Consider the following 25,741-nt stretch of genomic DNA (forward strand, 5'->3'; position numbering starts at 1 on the left):
ACTGCAGTGCCCAAGTTGCTGGACTTCCCATGGAGTCTCTGGCTTTCCCACCAGCTGCCTAGAGAGAGGCTGGCTGATGCAGTCCAGCAATGTAAGGGAGTTAAAACTCTACAGAAGACTCTTTGCCTAATGCATTTCCACTTGTATTGATTCGTGGTTTCAGATAGCCTCTATTGTCGTAAAATGAAGTTTGTCTTGCTCTTTTTCCTTTTTGATTCTGGATGATCTGGGCATCTCTGGCCTGGGGGCTCTTTGTATAATATCCATGGCTGCTCTCCTTGTTACAACTTGAAGATCACTTCTGGTTTAGGGATACAATATCCCACTGAGATAAGGTATCTGTGGTTCTCTAGCATAACATCCTTGTAGAGAGTCCTCTGACAAGGTCCAAATGTTGCACTACTTCTGGGTGAAGCCCACAGTTATATCCAAAATCCATAGGATTTCTTTGATTTTCTTCTAATCTTGGAAAAATGTAGAAATCTCTGAAGGTATATATCTTCTCCATGCCATAGATTCTGGATGTGTCAACATCATCTCAACCTTACTCATTCTGATCAGTATGTGCAAATCTAGGATCTACTCCTTTCTGAGAGCTATTGCCTCTGCTCAGTAATTTACTCTCATGTGTAGTGGTTCTTTTCTACGTGAGATCTTGTTCCGGAAGATGGCTTCTTATTTCTCAAGAGGTGCTTTGCTCTCTTGTGATAAGAAGGAAGAGAAGAAATGCACCTGCTAGTCATGTGACAATGGGCATAACACTTTTCCTCTTGGTTTCATTTTCTTATTTGTTAGAGTAAGAAGTTATACTGACCTGAGAGTGAGGTTATGGGCATAAATTAGTAAGAAATGTAAGTGTTTCCACTAACAGCAGCTATTTCCACTAACAGCAGCCTCTGTGACTGACTGTGTGCACTACCAGCACATTACTGAATCCTCTGCACAACCCCATGAGGCAGTATTATTGATTCCCTTGTTTCACAGATGAGGAAATCAAGTCTTACCTGTTACCATCTCTCACCAGACACTTCTTTTATACCCAGTGCCACCCTGCACTAAGGCTCTTCTGACTCCCCCCATGGTTGCTTGGTCCATACCCACCACCTGCTACACCAGGGTGCCTCTGCATTCCCATGCCCTGAAGCTGTTAATTTAATTGAAATGTTTCATGGAACACAAACCACTTTCAAAAGTTACTATATGAATTACTAAATTCATATAGTAATCTGAATTTCAGACTGATTCACATTATTTTATATTGTTTAATACACATTAATTGACACATTGCAGAAAAAGGATTGTTAGTTAAGAAGCTTTTTCTTATTTTGTTTTTTGTCCTACTACCTCTGTTTCTTTCTCTTTTATCCTCACTCTCAGCTTATGACATTACTTTCTATTTCACTGAGAAAACTGAAACAATCAAAAGAGAACTTCTATAGATTACCATTACATTTGTCATCGTATGGTTATTTGTACCTATCTATTATACTTTCATGTCACTATTGATTACTTTTTACAAGCTCCTTTATAAAGTTAATTCCTCTGCATTATACTGTATAGTTTTTTCTCTCCCTATTTACGGTCATCACTCCAGCAATTTTCTCTCCAGGATTGTCAGTTTTTCTCCTCTCCTCTAACTCATTGTCATTACAATAAAAATATGCAATTATTTACCTCATTGTAATTCTTCTCTTGGCGCCTGAGAATCCCTATCAGTTTCCTTAAGTAACACCCTATTGCTTTGCTTCATTTTGCAGCAAAATTCTGAATTTATTCTTGCATTGTCCACTTTCTCTCCTTGCATTCTTTCTTGAATTTACTCCAGTCGGGATTTTTCCTTGGTTAATTCATTGAAACTGCTTCATCAAGGGCATGAATATTTCCACATTATGAAAGCCAAAACTCAGTGTTTATGTTGTAGGAATTAAGAGATTATTTTAGGCAGATAGAGAGGAAAGGGGGTCCTTTGGAAGTTTTTACTTCTTTTAAAGCAGCTCCAGAAACATTTCTTGTCTAGCAGGACAGCCCTGGCTCTTAGAGCTGGGCCAGCAGGCTTTAAAATGCAAATACTGGCCATTAAAAACTGGGTCTACCTAAACACTGTGATTCCTGTCATCTTTTCCTTGCCCCAACACGTGCCTGGCAACATGGCCACCCTCACCTGTTCCCACATGTATACAACATCATGGTGCCCTACTTTTGCATATTAAAAAGCTAAGATGGGAGGGCCACTTTTTTTTGAGGCTACGTGAATGACATGCCTGGTCAGATGATCCCCTGAGCCCTGTGCAAATCAGATACTGCCTCCTCCAGCCTCCTCATATAACTGAGTATTTTCCTCTGCACCAGGGGTTTCCTTTCTCTGTCTCTGCATGGGGGAGCTTCTTCCTTCTTTCTTGCCTATTAAACTCTATTTAAAACCACTCCACGTGTCTGTGTTTTTTTTTTAATTAAAAAAAATATTTAAATTGTTTTCTTATTTTTATTCTAACCAGTGTGCTAATCCTTGTTGTTTTATCTAAATCTGTGGGATATGAGGGACCCTGGTGTTCTCCAGTCATAGGAGCCATATCATTTAGACTTCATCTTACATGTCCTGCCAAGTTCAGTGGTCATTTCCCAGTCTTCATGTTGCTTAATCTTTTGCCTGCATTTAACACAATTTAATCACTCCCTCTTTATAATGAATTTTTTTCACTTTATTTTCAGGCTGTTACACTCTCTTGGTTTTCCTTCTACCTCAGTGATTGCTCCTTCTCAGTTTCATTTATGAGTTTCTCTTCCTTACCTTTACCTCCTAAAGTTGAGCATACAAAATATGTGCTTTTGGTTTTTACTCATCTCTATCTTCACTCACTTCCTTGTGATTTTACCCATTCTCTGACTTTAAATATCATCCACATGTGTACAGTTTCCAAGTTTCAGTGTTTGGCTCATGTCTTCTTCTGAACTCCACACTGATTATCTTCATTTGAATATCTAGTAGACATCTCAAACTCAACATACCTGAAACACAACTCCTGTTCTTTCCCCCTAAAACCTGTTTTGCCAATAGTCTCTTGATACCAGTTAATGGAACTTTTATCTTCCATTACTCAGATGACAAACTTTAACATTATTGTTGCCTGCCTTCTTTTGTCTCGTATTCTACATCTGTTCTGTCAGGAAATTCTGTTGATTCTACTTCTGAAATATATTCAGATAGGGGATTCTGCAGCTATTTGGTAAAATTGGCAATATTTGAGGATTAAAAAGAATAAGAATAAATATTATAACACAGTGCTTTTTAAAAAATCTGAGACTATTCCCATACTAAAAACAGAAAAAGGAAAGCCATTCTTACAGAAGGATACCAAGCTATATATGTAGAGGGACTGTTTTTTAGAAAAGACAGCTATCACAGTAATACTTAAGTATGAATTTCAGTGAGTTCTGAAACCTTTAGGTTAGAGATTGTTGGGGAAAACAATACTCATGTGGTCTGAAAGTATCACCCTACAGAGTATTAGATAGGAGACAGGTGTATTTACTGTTGGGAAGTGCAGTGGACACCACCCACCTTAACCAAATGATTAAACTTAACATCAGTAACAAAGGTAAAACTGACATTATATGCTTTCAGATGTGATATGACTAAAAGGAACACATCATCAACTATGTAAGACCCCTGCCAGAAATATTTAACTCTCGTCTATAATAATAATGAGGAATCAGTAAGACAATCCAAATTGAGAGGTGCTTTGCAGAATAAATGGCCTGGACTCTTTAAAAGTGTCATTGTTATAAAAAAACACAAATAGGCTGGGGAACTATTCAAGATTAAAAGACTAAAGATACTGCATACCTGTTAGAATGGTAAAAAGCCAAAAAACTGACAATACCAAGTACTAATAAAATTCAGAGCAACCAGAACTCTCCTGTGTTGCTGGTAGAAATATAAATGGTAAGGACATTTTGGTATAAACTATCTTATCTGACTTTAAATATCATCCATATGTGAACAACTTGGAAGTTTCAGTGTTTGGCTCATGTCTTTTTCAGAACTCCACACTCTCAGTTTGGTACTTATTCAAGAGATATGAAATAGTATGTTTACAAAAAGATCTGTACACACATATTTATGACAGCTTTATTCATAATTACTAAAAATGAGAAACAGTTTAAATGTATGGATAAACAAATTATGGTGTATTCCTGTGATGGGATACAACTCAACACTAAGAAGAACTACTGATACATGCAACAATGTAGAAGAACCTCAGAAGCATTATGCTAAATGAAAGAAACTACACACAAATGCTGCATTTTTAATAATTTCATTTATGGTATTTTGGAAAAGATAAAACTATAGGAACAAAAATTAGATTGGTGATTTCCTGAGAAGGAATTGAGTATAAAAGGGAAGAAGGGGACTTTTTGTAGTGATAGAAATAGTCTGTATTTTGATTAGAAAGTGGCTATACAACTGTGTATCTTCATCAAATTCGCAATAGAACTGTATACCTAAAAGTGTAATTTACCGTATGTAACTTATACCTTAATAAACCAGATTAAAAAAAATCATGGAAGAGACATGAATAAGTAAATTGTTTAATCCTTGATTAGGTCATGTATCAAAATTTTTAGCTTAAAAATATGAATATGCTCTGTAGTTTACATAATAGTATTGTGTCAGTGTTAAATTCCCTGGGTGTGATAATTATGTTGCGATAGAAGAAGAATGCCCCTTTTCTTAGGAGGTATATGCTAAGCTTTTTAGGGGTAAGTATTGTGATATCTGGAATTGGTTTCCAAATGATCCAGTAAAAATAAATAGAGCAGAATGTTAACTGGTGAATCTAGATATGGGTATTTATTATTTTTGCAAATTTCCTGTAGGTTTGAAGTTTTTAAAAATAATATGTTGAAGAAGGAAATTTATTACCTCCCTTGGTGTCACCTAGGTATCAATGGTAGTTCGTAATACCATTTATCACCTGGTAATTTCAGTAGTCTCTTAATGAATCTTGCATATCTTTGCCTACCTATCATTTTCCTGTTCCTGAGAAAGCACTAGAATGACTCTGTTAAAAATGTCATATACCAGAGCTTTGTTTAGAACTCTGTCATGGCTTCCTGTGTTTTATTCAGAGTAAAAGATTAATTTCCTAAATATCCTACGAGAATTTTTATCACCTGACTTTTCCATTATCTGTTTTGACTCATCTAGCCATATTGGCCAGATTGCCGTTCTTCAAACTCACAAAGCATATTCTTAACTTTACTCTAGCTGTACCTTCTAGTTAGTATAATGCTTCTTAAAATTTTTGGACTGAGGACCCTGTTCTACTCTTAAAAACTATGAGGAGCTAGGTGTGGTGGCTCATGCCTGTAATCATAGCACTTTGGGAGGCTGAGGTGACTGTTTGAATCCAAGAGTTTGAGACCAGTTTGGGCAACATAATGAGACCTCGTCTCTATTTAAAAAATACAACAAAAACTATCAGGGTCTAATTCTTTTGTTCATGTGATGTATATCTAATGATACTATATTAAAAATTAAAGCTGAGACAAAATTTAAATTTAATTCATTTAAAAATAAGAACAAACCCATTACAGTTTAAATAACATTTTATGAAAAATATTTTTCAGAACGAGAAAATTTTATAAAAATCAGTATTGATTTATGTTTTTACAAATCTCTAATGTATAGAGACAGCTGTGATTCTCATTTTTGACTACATTCAATCTGCTGCATTGTTTTAGTTGAAGTATATGAAGTCTTTTCAGATAATCGTGGGTATTCTTTGATATTGCATCAAAATTTGAATGTTAGTTTTTTTGTTGGTTTTTTAGTAGAGATGGGGTTTCACCATGTTGGCCAGGCTGGTCTCAAACTCCCAATCAATCTCTAGTGATTTGCCCACCTTGGCCTCTCAAAGTGCTGGGATTACAGGTGTGAGCCACCAGAGCTGGCCTGAGAGTTAGTTCTTTAAAGGTTAGTTGCACCGAGGAATCTGAAATCATATCATTGAACTTTTTGTACTCTGCTACATTAAAGTTAGTCAATCTTGCATTTTGAATGAATCTCCTTCTGTAACATTCATTAGTCACTTGGAAACTATACTGGAAAATATAGTTCACTGAATTATGACACGCTCCCTAATGCTGACACATCTCATTATACAATACTTTAAAAAAAAAATCTCATCACCGCCAGTATTGGTAAACTGTCAAACTTAATGGTGGTAGATGCAAATAATCCAAAAATCTGATTTTGAAATATCAAACTTTACCATTGGCAACAAATACTGTCAGTTATTTTCATTGAAATGACAGACTCAGTTTGTTTATAGTTTTTAAAATATTGTCCAAATACCTAAGATTGGATAAGATTAATATTCTTTTAAGTAAAAATGATGTTCCATGGGAAAAAATAGTTAATTCAACTTACAACTCAATTATAAAAATGCTTTTCCTGGAGACCACTCTAGCACCTCTGTGTGTGGAAGTACTTTATGCATTATTTCCCATTTAATTTCATAAAATATTCGAAAGACAAAAACTCAAGAGTTGAGATTTAATAAAAGTAGTAATTTTTACTGCCTAGTCAAGTTAACTCTTAAATAAAACTGGCTCTTCTCCACCCACTGCCCTTTTAACTGGAGGTGAAGAATACAGAGATATGTAGTACATTTTGATACTACCGCCTTGATTTATGCTAACATGCTAACAGTTTTACCTACCAGTGTTTTTGTACCTTTAGTGCAAATGTCAACAAAATGAAAAAGACCAATGATGTCTTAGTATTATTATGAAAATGGTTTTGTCATCACTTATACACCCAAAATGGTTTTAGGAATCCTCTAGGGATGGATCCATGGACCACACTTTGGCAACCACTGTCTTACAACACTCTCCTTGTAGGTAGCTACTTGACCTATTCCCTTCATCTTCTTTGTTTGCTCAGAAGTCACATTTTCTATGAGCTCTACCATGACCACTGTTTTTAATAATGTAATCTGTCACTGTGGTACTGGTGAAAGGTATCCAGGTTACCTGCAGCAAATCTATATGGGTCCACAGCAACCTCAATTCTTGCCTTCTCAGAAGTAAGAATTTGACTGAGGGCCTTAGGTAGTAAAAGAGTTCAAGGCAAGTTTCAGAGCAGGAATGGAAGTTTATTTAAAAGGCTTTAGAACAGGAAAGAAAGGAAAGTACACTTGGAAAGGGACCCAAGCAGGCACCAGGGTCAAGTGCCGTATTTAACCTTGATCCTAGGACTTTATAGACTGGTTCCTTTCCCATGATTCTTCCCTTAGGGTGTGCTGCCTCCATGCACAGTGGCCCTCCTTACCATTGGGAGGTGAGCATGCGCAGTGTGTTTAGGAAGTTGTATGCATGCCCCTTTGAGGCTTTCTTCCCTTTTCCAGTATTGTGCCCTACCACCCCCAGAAAGTCATACTCCACCAGTATGTCTCTTAATGCACATGCTTGAGAGGTTGCATCTCCCTAGTGCCTGTATTCACTTAACACTTTAGTGCAACAGGTGAGGATCACCAGGAAATGGCCTCTTCCTGGCACCCGGTGCCAGTTTATTACTTTTAAAAAGGCAATGTGATATTGTCAAACCATCCCCTGACATTCCTAGTGGGTGGAGAAGCAGCCCTTTGGAGCACTGCTCAATCCTGTCTATGTACTGTAACAACTGCCCTCAGCCCATAAGTATACGTGACTTTAGTCATTTTTACTCTTAAGCTTTTTAAATCACCTTTGAACATAATATATGTATTTTTCTTATTTATATATTTTAATTTTTAAAAGTGTTCTACTAAAATGCAATCTCCCTAGGGGTAGGAATCTTTGTCTCTTGTTTACTTATATATTCCAAACTTACAAAATAATATTATATTTTAGGGTTTAAGATTTATTTGTTAAGTAAATTTTCTGTGATTTAATGAGAGGTTTTTTTTTTAAGTTATTAAAAAAAAATTTTTTTTTCTTTTTTTGGGATGGAGTTTCGCTGTGTCACCCTGGCTGGAGTGCACTGGTGCGATCTCAGCTCACTGCAGCCTCTACCTCCTGGGTTCAAGCAATTCTCCTTCCTCAGCCTCCTGAGTAGCTGGGATTACAGACACCCACAACCACACCTGGTTAATTTTTGTATTTTCAGTAGAGCCAGAGTTTCATCATGTTGGCCAGGCTGTTCTTGAACTCCTGACTTCAGGTGATCTGCCCACTTCAGCCTTCCAAAGTGTTGGGATTACAGGCGTGAGCCACCGTGCCCAGCCAGAAGTTTCCATTTCTACAATCATATTTTATCTTTTCAATAGTTAGTTTTCTTGCTCTCTGGTTGCTCATCTTTATGTAGAATTCTGTTCTTTTATCGACCCAGCAAATTGTCATATCTAAGGATTTATAATGTTTTGTGTGTGTATGTGTGTGTGTGTGTCTGTTTGTTTCTTTGAGCTTTCTTCTTTATTGTGGTCTGTTTGTCTTAATCACTTTAATGTTGGAGGCTGTCTTCATTTATGTGGTGATCTTTGAAAATTTTTGAAAGAAGACACTAAAAAGCTGATTGGAAGTTGGGTGTGTAAATGGGCTTGTCATCTTGTGGACTTCATTATAGGATAATAGGGCAACAAAAACATATTTTCTTTGAGAACACTAAATTTCAGTCTCTTTTCTGAGTCTGTTCAGTTTTTTCAGAGGCAGATTTTCCATTCTTTTGCTGGAAGATGGGTAGATTGGGTTGAAGTGTAGAATAGGTAACATACCTGGCTTCTAAATATCTGGCAGCTGGGCACTGTGTCTCGTGCTGTAATCCCAGCACTTTGAGAAGCTGAGGTGAGAGGATCATTTGAGCCCAGGGTTTCAAGGCCAGCCTGGACAACATTGTAAGAGCCTTTCTCTACAAAAAAAAAAAAAATTAGCTTAAGTGTGGTAGCTCATGCCTATACTCCCAGCTACTCAGGAGGCCGAGATGGGAGGATCGCTTGAGCCTGGGAGATTGAGACAGCAGTGAGATGTGATCATGCCACTGTACCCCGAGCTTGGGCAACAGAGCAAGACTCTGTCTCAAAAATAAAACATAGAAATAATAAACATCTGGGAACTGGGTATTGGAAGAGAGCTAGAGGTTTTCACTAGTCAGTATGTAGACTTAGCTCTTACTTTCCAGTCCAGTGCTTCATTTCAACCTCCACTCTGCTTTATATCCCAAAGTTCGGTTTCTGTGATTCACATTTTGTTGTCCAGTTTCTCCTTCAAATAAACTTCCAGTCTTTGGTAGCATTGAGAATGCTAGTCACCTACCTTTGTAATAGGGACCCTGAGTCTAACCTGCTTCTCACTCAGATTTTTAATCTCTTCCTCGTCTGACCTGCTTCTCACTCAGATTTTTAATCTCTTCCTCTTTTTTAGCACCATTTTCCCTGCCATCTGTGATACCTAGTGTCTCTGGTTTCTAAGACATTTGGAGGTGATGGTGGAGAGATAAATTAGCTTCCCTCTTATTGGTATCTCCCTCTCTTGAAATTAAAGTTTCGTTTTTCTCTCCTCTTCTAAGTAGGTTTAGTTTCTTTATTCGCTTTTGTCTTGGTATATTGTGGACAGGATTATTAATGTCTACTGGCCTCTTCAAAGTTGGAATTTGTATTTCTGTTTCTTTTTCTTTTTTCCTGAGAAGACACTGGGGTAGAAATATTTTTACTTTGCTCACTTAATACTAGAAATATGTAGTAGTTCATTTTTTTTAACTCAGTAAAAAGGCATATGTGAGCTATATTGATTTTTTTTAAAAACACACTTTATATTTGCTTTGAAAAACTGATATTTTACTCAGCATAGTGGCTCGTGCCTGTTATCCTAGCACTTTGGGAGGTTGAGGCGGGCAGATTGCTTTGAGCACAGGAATTCCAGACCAGCCTAGGCAGCATAGTGACATGATGAAACCCTGTCTCTACAAAAAATACAAAAATTACCTGGGAATGGTGACTCACTCCTATAATCCCAGCTACTCAGGAGGCGGAGGCTGGAGGATTGCTTGAGCCCAGGAAGCAGAGGTTGCAGTTTTACAGCCTGGGCAACAGAATGAGACCCTGTCTCAATAAAATAAATAAAATAAAATAATAAAATATAAAATACCAAAACCTGATTTCTCTGTTCAAGGAAGAGATGACTGGCAAGGGTGAAAGCATGATCAATGGGGAAGGATCCAGCTGTGCTGATTTTATTTGCTAACTTAACAGATGGACATATCTATTTTGTAAGCTGACTGATTTGTGTACGTGAGTCTTACGGTCATCTTTAGAGGACAGACCCAGCAGAGATGGTAACTACTTTCAGAAGATGATAGTTTACATGCTGATAATCTTTAAAATAGAGGTAAAGGAAAACTCATCCAAAATATTAGAACATTTAAGAAAAAGGTCATCACATTTTATTTGTGAGATATGTAACATATAACTATAGTTCTTAACTGAGGAGAGAGACTAAGGGATATGTTAGGTGCTGTTTTTTTTTTTTTTTTTTTTTTTTGAGGCAGAGTCTTGCTCTGTCACCCAGGCTGGAGTGCAGTGGCGTGATCTCGGCTCGCTGCAACCTCTACCTAACAGCTTCAAGCAATTCTTCTGTCTCAGCCTCTTGAGTAGCTGGATTACAGGTGCCCACCACCACACCTGGCTAATTTTTTTGTACTTTTAGTAGAGACAGGGTTCACCATGTTAGGCAGATGGTCTCTATCTCCTGACCTCGTGATCTACCAATGCCATCCCCCCAAAGTATTGGGATTACAGGTGTCATCCACCACACCTGGCCAAGTTGCCGATTTTAAAAAACAACTTTAAGGAACATAGCATCAATAGTGATCACGGGAATAAAAAAAAAAACAACATTTGAGTGCCTACTGTATGTCAGGCACTGTTCTTAGCTGCTACCTGCACTCTTATTATCAGTGTAATAGTTTATTAATGACTTCCACTTGACTACTCTTCACAGATATATTCATTTTTATACTTTTTGTACCTTAGTTCCTCAAATGATTGTTAGATTTATTTCCAGTTAAGTACATGTAATGAATAAAGTGAGGCTCATTAAAGTTAGATTATATTCAGTGATCATCGCATCAAACACTTAACTGGAACATTTGAACTTCTCAGTTTTGGTGTGCTTGTTTTTGTGTGGGGGTATGTGGTTTAGACACAGATGAGATCCCAAATATTTTACTATTTTTTAAAACATTTTACCATATATCTCATTCAATATAAGATTAGTAGTAATCATAATCAGCTTCATGTTCATATATCTGATTATAATTTTAAAACAATATAATACATTTTCTGGTATTTTTATAACATTAAATTTTTGTTTTAAAATGAATTTCTATATTTTTCTAAGGAAACTTGGTTTTAAATAGAGAAAAAATTTGAATATGCTCTTTCTTTCCTTACAGGTTTCACCTTGCTTAAATGTCCTGTCACGATTGTTGTTTAGCAGTGACCCAGATGTGTTAGCAGACGTGTGTTGGGCCCTTTCTTATCTCTCTGATGGACCCAATGATAAAATTCAAGCAGTCATTGATTCTGGAGTCTGTCGAAGATTGGTGGAACTTTTGATGTAACTATAAATAATTTATGCTTACTAATTATATAATTGGGATTAAGTTTAGCAATTAAAGTAATAGCTTTGTAAATATCTCAGGAGTCACTATCTTCAGGGAAAATGAAAAAGTTAATGACCCTACACTTAACAGAATACCCATAATCCTAGAAAGTTGACCCTAAAACTTGTAACTTATGTCCTGTAGTTTTATGAAATGTCTGTTAGCTGCTAAGGTGTTGTGTGAGGCATTGTTAATGAAGTGTAGAACACAGTTTCTGCTTTCACAGAATGAATAATCTAGTTTATTATTCTTGGTAATATTTAATTTGAGTAAAAGTCCATGTAGCGAAAATCATTTAGTGTTTCACTTCTATTAAAGATAATATATTTCTCTTTGCTGGGCTGTTATAACTATTTTCCTTAAAAAGAACAGCTTTCTGTACAAAGAAGTTTATGTTTAAGAAAACTTTTTTTTTTTTTTTTTTTTTTTAAGACAGAGTCTCGCTCTGTCACTAGGTGCCAGGCTAGGGTGCAGTGGCATGATCTCGGCTCACTGCAACCTCCACCTCCCGGGTTCAATCAATTCTCCTGCCTCAGCTTCCCAAGTAGCTGGGATTATAGGTATGCACCACCATGCCCAGCTAATTTTTGTATTTTAGAAGAGACGGGGTTTTACCACGTTGGCCAGGATAGTCTTGATCTCTTGACCTTGTGATCCACCCGCCTTGGCCTCCCAAAGTGCTGGGATTATAGGCGTGAGCCATAGCGCCCAGCCGAAGAAAACATGTTTTAGAAAGATGTTGTAACGTCATCTTCTTACTTCTTTTAAAAAATATATTATCTTCCTTCCCTTCTTCTTTTGTCAAAAAGTCATTAGGTAGGCCCAAACAAGGTAGATGGCACAAAGAGAGGTCTGATAAGAAGTTGGGGATCCCAGCATGAGGATAGCATCAGAGGAGGGTAGGCATGCAGGTTCAATGTGGGGACCAGGGCCCAAACTTGATAATGGCACCCACTGGGGTGAGCAGATAAGCAGGCTGGAACAGGGCTTGGAGCCAACACATCCTGGGGTGGCAGTCTAGCAGAGGTAAAAGATTGGCTGATGTAGGGAGGTTAAGAAAATAGAAGCTATTTCCTGTTATCAGAGAATGGAGATAAAAATATGGAAGATGAGAAAACCTGAATAATTTAATGATTTTTAGATTAGAACTAGAAATATCAGTGTGAACTCATGGCTCTTAACATAGCTAGGTATAGAAATAAATATATATGTGTGTGTGTATGTGTGTCCTCTTAAAGGGTCTGGGAGCAGTAACACTTATACATTAATAAGCTGAGGAAACTGAATGTTCAAATCTAAGTTTCTAAATTCCACTCTCCATTGAAAGGAACCAGTATTCTTGGAGAAATGACTGATTTCAGGGATGGAACTGATAAAATGTAAGATGAGTGCAGGAAGTAATGGGTGCTCAAGTAATGGAGAAATGTGAAAAGGACGCAGAAGCCTGTTTGAAGGGATTCTCACTATCCAAACCCGGGACAGTTTGAGCTTTGAAATAAATTATATTAACATATATTTTATTGAATAAAATATGAAATCCAAGTCCACATTAAAGCATGTAATTGGAATGATAGTATTAGAAATACATCATTGATAATAATACTAATAATTAACAACACTTCAGACAATAAGCCTCAAGAAATGCTAAAACTTAGTGGTAAAAGTAGGTTAAGGAATGAGATGTTGCATTATCTCAAGTATTTTGTTGCAAAATATTAATTATATTATTAAGGGGGAAACAGTAATGATATAGTGGAAAAGTCTGGCAGACATCATCATAATTAGTGACCAGAGTTCAGTACCATTATAATGGGAAAAAACAGATTGGGATATAATGAAAAGATTATAGCACTGATGGTATCAACAGCCAAAACCTGGGTCTTAATCATGAAAAACTTTGGATAAACCCAAATAACAGGCATATGATCTTCAAAAATGGGAAAATCATGAAAATCAAGGGAAGACTGAGAAATCTGGAAAGACATGGAACCTGACTGTAATTAATAATCCTGGATTCGATTCTTTGTTATAAAGATTATCAGAATAATTAGTAAAACTTCAGTGGGATCTTTGGCTGAAAACTCTGCAGGAGTTTGTACTATTTTTGTAACTTTTATGTAAATTTTAAATTCTTACTAGTATTTAGGTTCGTGTTTTTATTATTTTTAGGCACAATGATTATAAAGTTGTATCACCTGCATTAAGGGCAGTTGGTAATATTGTGACTGGTGATGATATTCAAACACAGGTGAGTTCAAACTTAAGTATTATAAATTGTTGACCTAATGGACTTTAAAAAATTTATGTTTCATATGACTTGATTGCATATTAATCAAGACTTAACATCACCACAATTGTGTGTGTGTCTGTATCTGTATCTTGGAGGATGGTGAGATGTCAAAGAAGATGTGTCATCAAGAATGACTCTAGCCAGATTTGGGTTACAATCTTTAATTAATTTATTTAGCTAGTTAGTTAGTTTAGTTAGTTAGAGACAGGGTCTTGCTCTTTCCCCTAGGCTGGAGTGCAGTGGTGTGATCATGGCTCACTTCAGCCTCTACCTCCCCCTCTCAGGCAGTCTTCCCACCTCAGCCTTCCAAGTAGTTGGGACCACAGGTGTGCACTACTACACCTGGCTAATTAAAAAAAATTTTTTTTAGGGACAGGGTCTTGCTATGTTGCCCAGGTTGGTCTCAAATTCCTGAGCTCAAGCAGTTCTCCTGCTTCAGCCTCCCAAAGTGTTAGAATTACAGGCATGAGCCACCATACCCAGCACAATCTTTCTTGAAGATAGAAACTTAAATTCTTTAACATATTAGATTCTCCTTTGTTTACCACCTTACAGTATATTTTTTATTCTAACCTACATATTTTCTTTCCTTTTTATCCTTTTAAAGGCCTATTTAGATACTAATCAAAGTTATTAAACAGTTGCTCTTTAGTAATTGACAGTTTTTCATTTAATATAGCTCTTTAAATGAAAATGCCATTCTAGACATGCACTGTAATTTTCAGTTGGATTTCCAGTGCACTGCTCCGTACTTCTTCAACCAGATGAATCTAAAGTAAATCATTGGAGTATTTCCAATATAGGAACATAATTAATCTTAAAGAATTATGATTAAAGAATGTAAAGGGACAATGCAGAATATACTTGTTTACAGAAGAAGAGTGAGATAGTAAAATTTTTTATGAAGCTAATTGATTCTACATGCTAATGTTTTTTAATGGTTCCAGTATTAGACTGTATGATATATATTTATATGTTCACCAATTCATTTGACAAAACTAGAGGTTGGATTCTAACTTCAATCACCAAATCTTTTTTCAAAGTTTTATCAGTTGAACTCCAAGAACATTTGTAAATTTGAAGGACGTACCTCTGATTTTCATTTTATTGGGTTGAGAACAGGGCACTTCTTTATAGTGGCACGAGACTAGGTTTATCAATAACAGAAGTGTAGAAGACAGCAAGTTTTACTTTGGGAAGAATTTCTCCTTTCTTTATTTTGTAGAATTGTTTTTGTACATCTAAATAATTCATTAGTAGATTTTCATGTAGATTTTTTACTATAAAACTTTTTGTTTCCATTTCTAATTTGTTTTAGGTAATTTTGAATTGTTCTGCATTACCCTGTCTCTTACATTTATTGAGTAGCCCAAAGGAGTCAATTAGAAAAGAAGGCTGCTGGACCGTTTCTAACATCACTGCTGGAAATAGAGCTCAGATTCAGGTAAATACCCTTCAGATCTGAGAGTAGAACAGCAAGGTCTAAGAAGCCCGTTTGGACAAAAGTCTATCAGTGTTTTTCAGTGAGTTTCTAAAAAAAATTCTTTTTAAAAAGATACCTAAAAAGTATTTTAAAGACCATGGCCTTTCCTCCTCTAAAATAGTAAGATTTACTTATATTCTACACGTGCACGCCTAGCACAATGCCTGATACATAACGGTTTGTCTTTAGAAAGATTTTTTTTGCACTAGTTTTAAATAAGTTAGGCAATAATCTTCCTCTCAAAGCTTTTAATGATTTATTAGGGTCCTATCAAGCTTCTTAGGTCAGTAATTATTTATCCATTTTAATCAGTCACATACCTTGTGCTTTATGATCTCTAAAATTTATATTTTGCTATTCTCCAGTCTTTGAAAAGCTAATTTCCTACCTAAAAAGAAAAAATATTTGAAAGTTTGCTGACAGTCTAGGAATAAAAAATATTTGGAAAGGTATTTCCAAAAACCCTGAAATTTTGAAGCTATTGGGTTTCAAGATATTTTTACTGGTAATATTTTAGAAACAGTATTTGTAGTGATTATATATTTTTCCCCCTCTCAGGCTGTTATAGATGCAAATATTTTTCCTGTTTTGATTGAGATTCTTCAGAAAGCAGAGTTCCGTACCAGAAAAGAAGCAGCTTGGGCTATAACTAATGCAACATCAGGAGGTACTCCAGAGCAAATAAGGTATGATATAAACTTTTTAATTGTTTTTTAAATGTAAATGAGACAAAAGTTGAAATAAAATATACTTTTATTTACTGATGAAACTAAAATATTATTTCTAAGTCAGTTTGATAAGCATTTTTAATCTGAAATGATAGCATGTATTATATCAATTATTCATTCACAATTTTTTTTTCATTTTAAGTATAATTAACATCATTCTCCTTGATAGGCTTCTTATGAAAAATGAGAGATTAAAAATTTGAATGGGAACAGTCTATGTTAATTTGCAGAGTACACTATCATGGGTATTAAATCTTTTTTTAAACCATTAAAATCACAACAATATAGCTTTATTATATAGAAATGGCTAATAAATTTGAATATCCATTTTAAATAAAATTGAAATAGACATTTGTTTACATGATGATCTGCTCCTCATTGATTGTTAGCCTTGCCTATGGATAGTATCTCTTATTTTTCTATACTGGTTACCTTTTTAAAGTATATCTATATATATTAGCTTTTTGAGTCTAGGCTTTTTAAATTTATTTATTCTGCTGACAGCATAAATAATAGGTGCATGGGCTTTTAAGTTAGCCTGATTTCAAATCCTGCTCCTTCAGTAAAAGTTGTATGGTCTTGACAAAGTCATTTAACCCTTCTAATCTAGTTTCTTCATATTTAAAAATGAGTGCCAGTAACGAATAGTACAGTCAGCCTTTGATATCTGCACATTTTGCATCTGTGGATTCAACCAACTGCAGGTAAAAAATATTAAAAAAGAAAAACACAGTAAAAAATGACAGTACAACAATACAAAATAATACAAATTTAAAAACACAGTGTAACAATTATTAACATAACAATTACAGTGTGTAAGCTATTATAATTAATCTAAAGATGATTTCAAATATGTGGAAAGATATGTATAGGTTGTATGCAAATACCATGCTATTTTATATAAAGGAATTGAGTATCTGTGGATTTTGGTATGGAGAGGGAGGGTGTCCTGGAACCAGTCTCCGATGAAACCAAGGGACTGTATTTTGATATTTAAGTGAAATTTATGTTTTTGAAGTGTCAGTACAGTGCCTAAATATTATTATTAGCTAGTAGATAATAACTAAGAATAGCTACTGTTATCATTATTTGTAATTGTCATGATTTGTACTATAGTATTGATTTCTGAATCTCTTTTTATCATGTACTTTGACTCTTCTTTATTTTTCATAGCAAAGTTTCATTTACACCTCTATTAAAAAAATCCTTACTTGTACAGAATCGTCTTCTTTGGAGAATCACTCCATGAAACTAGACTTCTTAGAAAATATTTTCTAATGGATATTTAATTTATTTTTCAATTTATAAAACAGGTCAAATTACAATGCTATTTTATAGTGAAATTTATTGTGAAATCATTGTCTTGCCTTCATTTGTAGTATTACCTTGCTCTCAAATTTGTATCGCTATATATTAGTAACATCTATCTCTGCCTTTTATTTTCTATTCTACTATCTTTTTGCTTTAATCAGTATTTCCACTTTGTGTCATTGATACAAGCAGTAATAAATCAAGACCCTTCCTTTGTTCTAGTTTTTATTTTTTTAATGCTGATTTTATTTTTATTTGGACTGCACGTTTGTTTATCTGCAAATATATTTTTTCAGTTAATTTTTATGGTTATATCTATTCTGTATGTTATTCCTTTAATTTATCAGTATAGTTAAAGTGCCAAACTGAGATAATTATTTTTCTAACCATTTTAATCATTTCATTGAGTCTACATATATGGGAAAAGACCTCTCGATACCAGATTAAGTTCTGTATGCATACTACTAGTTGAGTGCCTACTATTGCCAGTTACTGTGCTAAGTAAATCATTTCAGTATTGAGCACCAGCAATGTATTAGGTACTTTCATGTATTTTATCTCCTTTAATCTCATAACTGTGAGGTAGTTATTCATTTGACAGATATTTTTGATCAACTACAGTATAGTGTAAGGCAAATGAGTGCTGCGGTGAAAGTATATACATTTTTAGAGGGACAGAAACTTCTATTAAATGTCTATTGCGTTCTCACAAAACTCTCTGAGGTTGGTACTAATATTCCCATTTTAAGATGGGGAAACTGAAACACAAAGAGTAATTGCTCAAGGTCACACAACTAATAAGGAGTGGAATTGGGATCTGAAGGCACATAGTCCGGCTTCATAGTATGTTTTTAACCTTTCTACTTAATACAGACTTTTTGCCAAGTGAACAAATCAGTTACTTCATTTACATCATAGAGTATAAAAAACCGGCCAATAACTAGAAAAGGACACGCGTTAGGAAATTAATGGAATTTTTTGTGAATATTATTTATGAAAATTATTCACAAGATAGACTGTTTTGTTTCTAGAGGCTTTCTGTGCTTCTGAAACACAGCATATGTTTCAGAACATTAGCTGTGATTGTTTTTATGGGAAATTTTCTCAAGTTTAATTTAGAAGTCTCTTCTTTCCATTTCTGCCTACCCCCATATGACCTCTGTGTGTGTGTATGTAGGCTTGCCTTAAAAATAAAATAAAAACCCTTTTGAACATCTGCCATGAAAAACAAGCACAAGTACCAGTCTGTGTGGGTATTTTATAGTATTTGCAAGACCATTTGTTGCTAATTATATTCAATTAGAGAATAGGCGAATAAAGTTTTCATTTTCCTATGTGAGAATTTAAATGTGTCTAATGTTTGTTTGTATAGGAATACTTTTTTCTAATTGCTTATTTAACAATTCACTATGAAGAATATTTTTGTGTCATTGCTAGAAATAGTACTTAAATCTTTTTAAATCTTTTTTTCCCCTTTTTTTTCTTTTTTAAATTAATGTGAAGATATTTGGTAGCCTTAGGCTGCATTAAACCACTTTGTGATCTTTTGACTGTTATGGACTCCAAAATAGTCCAAGTGGCTTTAAATGGACTTGAAAATATTTTACGTCTTGGAGAACAAGAATCTAAGCAGAACGGAATAGGCATTAATCCATACTGTGCTCTCATTGAAGAAGCATATGGTAAGTAATCAGTTAAAAATTTATAATTATTGATAGTTCTTAACTGTCTGTCTTAGATACTTTCCCCTTCCAGTTCCCTGTAAATTTTTTGTTGTAAAAGCACTATAATTTTTTTTAAGTTTTAAAATGTCACCCATAGTTTTATTACCCTAACAATTTATTTTTATTATTTACTGTTCTTTTTGCATTGTCTTTATGCACAAATACTTTACATTGACCTAATCATATTATAAATATAGTTTTATGTTCTACTTTTTAACATTTTGGAGAAATTTTACATTTTTACATAGTATTTATTATAATGACCACATAATGTTTTATATATATATATATATATATATATGTATATATACATATACATACATACACATAAAATTTACATATAAATATATACATATTTACATATATATTATATATTTAAATATATACACATTCACATATATATTTATGTATAAATATATATACATTCCCACACAATATATATACATATTTACATATATTATATATACACATTTATATGTATATGTGTGTGTGAATATGTGCATATTATGTGTAATAATGCATTTATACATGCAAACATGTATTTATATTATATACACAAATATTTACATATATACACATAAACTATATACATATTTACATATATAAATATATACATATATAAAAATAGATACGTGTTTACATATATATAATATATATGTACTTTTTTTTCTTGAGAACACAGTTTTACTCTGTCTCCCAGGCTAGAGTGCAGTGGTGCTATCTCGGCTCACAGAAACCTCTGCCTCCTGGGTTCAAGCAGTTCATGTGCCTCAGCCTCTCGAGTAGCACAGGTGCACACAACCATGCCTGGCTAATTTTTGTTTTTAGTAGAGATGGGGTTTCACCATGTTGGCCAGACTAGTCTTGAGCGCCTGGCCTCAAGTGATCCACCTGCCTCAGCCTCCCAAAGTGCTGGGCTTATAGACATTAGCCACCATGCCTGGCCATAATGTTATATGTTGAGTGAGATTTTAGCCATTTGAATGCAGGTTTAACCATAACCTGTTGTTGAACATTGGGTGGTTCCCAATTTATCACTTTATGTATACCAAAGTATTTATTTCTTCTGTGGAATTAATATCTGGGGGTAAATTTTCAGGAATAAGTTGCTGAGTCTTAGTTGCTGAGTCTTCTTATTAAGCTTTTGATATGTCTTCTTATTTTGCTTTCCAAAGGCCTGTTGCTGATAGTGTCAGTGGCATTATATGAATCTATTCTCCCACCTCATACTTGATTTGTTGATTTTGCTGACTCAGCCGATGTAAAATAGTACAGCAAGTTGCTTTTAGGTACATTTTTTGGTTTATTTCCTATAGATAGTTGTATGTATTTTTCTTTTCTTTTTTTTTTTTAAATTTTATTTGAGATGGAGTTTTACTCTCGTTGCCCAGGCTAGAGTGCAATGGCACAATCTTAGCTCACTACAACCTCCATCTCCCGAGTTCAAGTGATTCTTTTGCCTCAGCCTCCCGAGTAACTGGGATTATAGGCATGTGTCACCATGCCTAGCTAATTTTGTATTTTTAGTAGAGACAGGGGTTTCACCATGTTGATCAGGCTAGTGTAGAACTCCTGTCCTTGTGATCCCCCCTCCTCAGCCTCCCAAAATGTTGGGATTATAAGTATGAGGCACTGTGCCTGACCAGTAGTATGTATTTTTCACCAGTTAGTCTATTTCCTCATCCAAATTGAATATTTATATTGCTTTGGTGATCTATTTGACTCTTTTTTTTTTTTTTGGTAAAAACTTGAATTTTATTTTATAGTATATTTTGATATGACTTTTCCTTTGGTCTATTTTTTATTATTTTCAGATCATTCATTGAATATGTTTTTATTTTAACAAAAGAAACCATGTTCGTTGGTATTTAACATAAATAACTCAGGCGAATTTTCTGTTCTTGTGAAGTTTACAAAGTCATTGTCTTATAGAGATTTTATGAAAATTAATTTTTTTATTTGCCAAGTTTTTAAAGTTAGGTTCTTAAAACATTTAACTTGATCATATGGAATTTATTTCAGATAAAACATGAATCTAAATTGATTATTTTCTTTTATTTGCGTTAAATATTCACTTTTCTGTAGTACGTGCTCTTACATTGTATGGCTGATTCAGACTTTTATTTATGATTCTTAATGCCCATGACACCACTTTGATTTTCTTTCAAATTATATAACATATCTGGCTTAGACATTACATGAATACAACATATTAGTCACTGATTTAAGAATATTGTCTTACTATGGTCATTATTTTGGCCCCAAGTTTGGCTATTCTGTTATTGTACATAGATATGACTGCTTTGCTGCTTTTTTTATTCTATGATAATCTGATTGAAATGTGTGGTTTATCTATAATTAAATGAAATGTATCTTCAGCACTACCCAGACTTATGTGTAGAGCTTTTTCCTGTAAGCAGTAAAATCGGTTGCTATAGATTATCCTCATCTTTTTAAAATGAGGCCTTTCAGTTTCACTTGCAGATTGTAATTCTATTACATCATACAGCAGCCATATGTTTTTTATTGTCTGGGTTTACAAATTTTACACATTTATTTCATACTGATACTCTCTGGCTCAGCATATTTTGGTTTTTTCATTTGTTTTGTTGCTTTCCTTTTTTGTGCTTTGTTAATTACTCTGGAAAGGACCTGTGGAGTTACTTAATCTAAAACTGTCATTTTACAGTTGAGAAACTAAAGTACAGAAGTACTGAACTTTCTTGGCCAAGATCATACACCTAGCAGGGTGGTGTCTGTGATCTTCTTACTCCCAGGCCTATGGTCCTTCTTCATCTCACACTGCCACATACTCTCATTCTTGAAGTATAAATCATAAGTGATGGCTATTGATATGTGCAAAAATTAGATTAAAATAGCAGTTCCATTGCCAATGAGGTGATAGATGATGTTCACTTATTATATTGATTTGAACATACACTGAAATTGTAGTAACAGTTTGTTTTTAATATATACATTTATATAATAGGTCTGGATAAAATTGAGTTTTTACAAAGCCATGAAAATCAGGAAATTTACCAGAAGGCATTTGATCTGATTGAACATTACTTTGGTGTAGAAGAAGATGATCCCAGCATTGTACCGCAGGTGGATGAAAACCAACAACAGTTTATATTTCAGCAGCAGGAAGCTCCAATGGATGGATTTCAACTTTAACTTGGTGGAGGGAAAAAAAATGTATGGCTAAAAGGGTAGCTTCAGGTAACTCCTCTTTGTTGCCAGTGTCAGTAAGAACTTTTGCTTTTTTACATAGAACAGAAAAGATAATTTGACGCACTTTTAGAAAGCAAAATGAAACAAAAATTTTCATTCAGATGCAACCTTTCATTGTAGTTTGTTGTTGTTTTAGTCTTGTTGTTGTGCCTGTATTTATATCTTCCATTGTTAGGATTTTTGTATCTATTTGAGAATAATTGAATATGCAACTCTTTAGTAATTTAAGCTTGAAAAGGAGAACTTAGGTAAAGTATTACTTAGTAATTCTGAATTTTTTCAAGCATTCTTGGAAACTGCACATTAGCAGTGCACCTATTGATAATTGCATTTTGGCAGTAAGTCTTACACACCCAATCTCTACTAAATCTACCTCTATCTTGAAGCAGAAATAAAAACAAAAAAGCTTCAGAAGCATGAAATAATGCAAATGCTAAATTAGAATGTGAAAATATTTACCTTAAATTACATATATCACTGTGCTGTAGGTTATATTTTGCAAAAAAAAATGGCAACAGAAAACCTATAAAATTTATTTATAAAACATAGAAGAAATATTGTACTGATAATCCATTAAAATGTGGCAATTGCGAAGAGAGAAGCTGTTCTTCATGTTGAACACATTAAGAAGATTACAAGATGTTTAAATACTTGTGTTTTTCACATATGTGTTATGTATATTAGTATATTTTGTATTTCAACCAAATATGCTACCATTTTGAAATAGTGTTTTATTGTTTCACTCATTGTTTTAAATAGCATCATGACAGATATGTCATCATGAATCTAAAATAGTGCTGCATATCTAAAATAACTTAGATTATTTCTCTGATTTTTCAGAGCAGTAATTGAAAAGTTTCATTTTCTATATAATAATAAGTTTAGGTACTTGAATGACAAAATTATCCTGAAAAAATAACCTACTGTTATTAGAAATGTGTTAAATTTTATTAAATGCATTTAACATTTGGATGCTAAATGATGGTGATAATGAAAATTGCTAAGGATTCTTTAATATGGTTCAAATCTATCATAGACTTTTTTTTCTTTTAGTAATACTCAGAGGGTTATACTGCTGCTTGTTATGAATTATAGATTACATTCATGTCAGATTGGTCAATATGTATGTTTTATGATTTAACAGCAAAACCTCTTCAAACTGAAAGTTTAAAAGAAAGGTTTCAATAGAAAAATTATATATATATATATTTATTTATGTATACATATATATCTGCGTGTTACTCGTACAGTTCAACTACTGTCGAACTCAGTCTTTTAATTTATAGTTCTACATAGGCTATTTACATTTCCAATTATAAACCTAGAATACTAATTTAAAATTTAGTTTACAACACTTTCAAGATGAGAACTAAGGCAATTTTGATATGATTCATGGTCTGTTCTTTAAAGAAAGATTTCATTTATGATAGTATTTATAATGTTTCTGCTGGAAATCAGAGGCACGTTCCAAGAGGAAAATGTTTATAGGAGTACTTTTAAAGAACATGTCGCTTTGTAAATTATGTATCATGAAACTAAGCTGTTAACAAGACACTTAAAACCTACAGCTGTAAGATATAGGTTTAAATGGTGTCCCTAATGCTGACTGCATCTGCCAGCCCTTTTTTATTGTTGTTAAGTAGAAGATTGTATCTGTCCTTTTTTTTTCATAGTAGAAAGTATATAGTTGAGTATAAAATGGTTTTCTTTTACATAACTCTATATTCAGAAAACAGGGTAGTTATATTAAAGCGTACCGAATTGATGGTGAATTTATTGGATAAACATTTTTGTGGTGCAGATGGTTCTAAGTTTCAGGTGACAGGGTATTCTACTCTTTCTAGGCAATTAAAATCGATAATGCAGCATAATTCATAAACTAACCAGCTGTGCCTCCTTTTATTTTGAGCACCCTGTAGTCAATATAATAAATTTCTAAGCCCAAATTTTCAAACAAAATAGTTCTTAAAGAAGGAAAAATAATAAATATGTGTGTGCTCATGCATGCACACAGAAAGACCTATGAAAGGAAACTTAAATTTTGCCAGTAAAACGTATCTCTAAGTATGGACTATGATTATACTTCATAAGCATTTAAGTACAAATTTATATTTATTCCCATGAATACGTTATTTGGGTAATTAATTTTAGATTTGATTGCAAAGAGCACTATATAGCAGTTGGGACCAGCTCTTGGCCTGGATTATTGTTTTGAGTTTATTGGATCAAGACTAACAAATACTTAGTTATAAAATTTAAAAAATATATAGCTACTCTTTTCAGGTATACCATTTAAAATGCTCCATCAGGCAGAGCCCTGACCAGGAAAGAAAGAAAAAAAAAAGAAATTGAAAAAAGAAAAAAGGAAAGAAAAAAATAAAATGCCCCAAAATATGTTTTCATTAGTCTTCACTGGCCCTTGTGGAGGGAAAAAAAATACGTTTTTAAACTTGTTTTTCTAAGATTTGTTGTATTTAAATCCAAGAGAAACTATGCCAAAAAAAAAAAATGTATTATAAAGAGTAATGCATGTAGCATTAATGCAAATATCAAGAAAATACTTGAAGGAGTCCTTTTCATTTATTTAATTAAACTTGGTGTTTTATTTTGTCTGAACCTGAATTTCTCCTATTTAATCTATGCAATTTTGCTTGTTTTATATTTGTAAGGACTTGACTCACTGGTGTGGTCTTTTTACTATGTCTTATTTTGAAAAGTTGTTTCAAGTGGTAGTGTCCTTACATTTTAGTGTCATTTGGTCAACTTACTGGTAACACCAGAACAAGAAAGCAAAAAAGTAATAAATTCTGCTGGCACAGAACTAACATATCATTTGTAAAACCTATTTGCAGTTAAAGGTTGATTTATTGGATAAAGGACTAGAAGAAGCATATATTACCTTTGCCTTCATATTTTTTAAGAAGGAGCATTATGGAAAAATAAATATTAAAAAATCTTAGTGAATTTTTGTTGCTGTTCTCAATTCAGCAATCTGCTGGCTGCTTGTGAAACTGTGAAATCAAATTGTTCTTAAACCTTTATTCAGTTTAGTTTATAGCATTACTGTTTTATGAAATGTGACATTTTAGGAGCCAATATAATAGAGCTCTAAAAGGATAGTATATGTTTAAATTCTGACTGGGGAGTAAGAAGAGAAAATATTCTTACCCTATTAATTAAAACAACTTTTGAGCAGTATGCAATATTATGAAATGTTATAGCACTATATTAAAAAGTAATAAAATATTTAAAAATTGCATTTATATAAATGTGTCCATTCCATTTTTAAGATTGTTGTTTCCTAACAGAACAAAAACAGATGCTATTATT

General features: G+C 33.8%; 1 protein-coding gene across 2 annotated transcripts in view; it reads left to right on the top strand.

Annotated features, from left to right (window-relative positions):
- The window catches only part of KPNA5 (karyopherin subunit alpha 5), a 61,428-nt gene extending 38,115 nt beyond the window's left edge, over window positions 1-23,313 (top strand). For both annotated transcript variants that reach the window (XM_002746894.7, XM_035296562.3), the window contains exons 9-14: window positions 11,432-11,595; window positions 13,811-13,889; window positions 15,250-15,375; window positions 15,973-16,100; window positions 18,957-19,135; window positions 22,167-23,313. In XM_002746894.7, the coding sequence (XP_002746940.4) occupies window positions 11,432-11,595; window positions 13,811-13,889; window positions 15,250-15,375; window positions 15,973-16,100; window positions 18,957-19,135; window positions 22,167-22,354 (864 nt within the window). In that variant the 3' untranslated portion in view covers window positions 22,355-23,313. The remainder of the gene's footprint in view (window positions 1-11,431; window positions 11,596-13,810; window positions 13,890-15,249; window positions 15,376-15,972; window positions 16,101-18,956; window positions 19,136-22,166) is intronic.
- Window positions 23,314-25,741: the final 2,428 nt, after the last annotated feature.

Source organism: Callithrix jacchus, chromosome 4 (genome assembly GCF_049354715.1).
Source record: "Callithrix jacchus isolate 240 chromosome 4, calJac240_pri, whole genome shotgun sequence".
NCBI classification, from domain to species: Eukaryota; Metazoa; Chordata; class Mammalia; order Primates; family Cebidae; genus Callithrix; species Callithrix jacchus.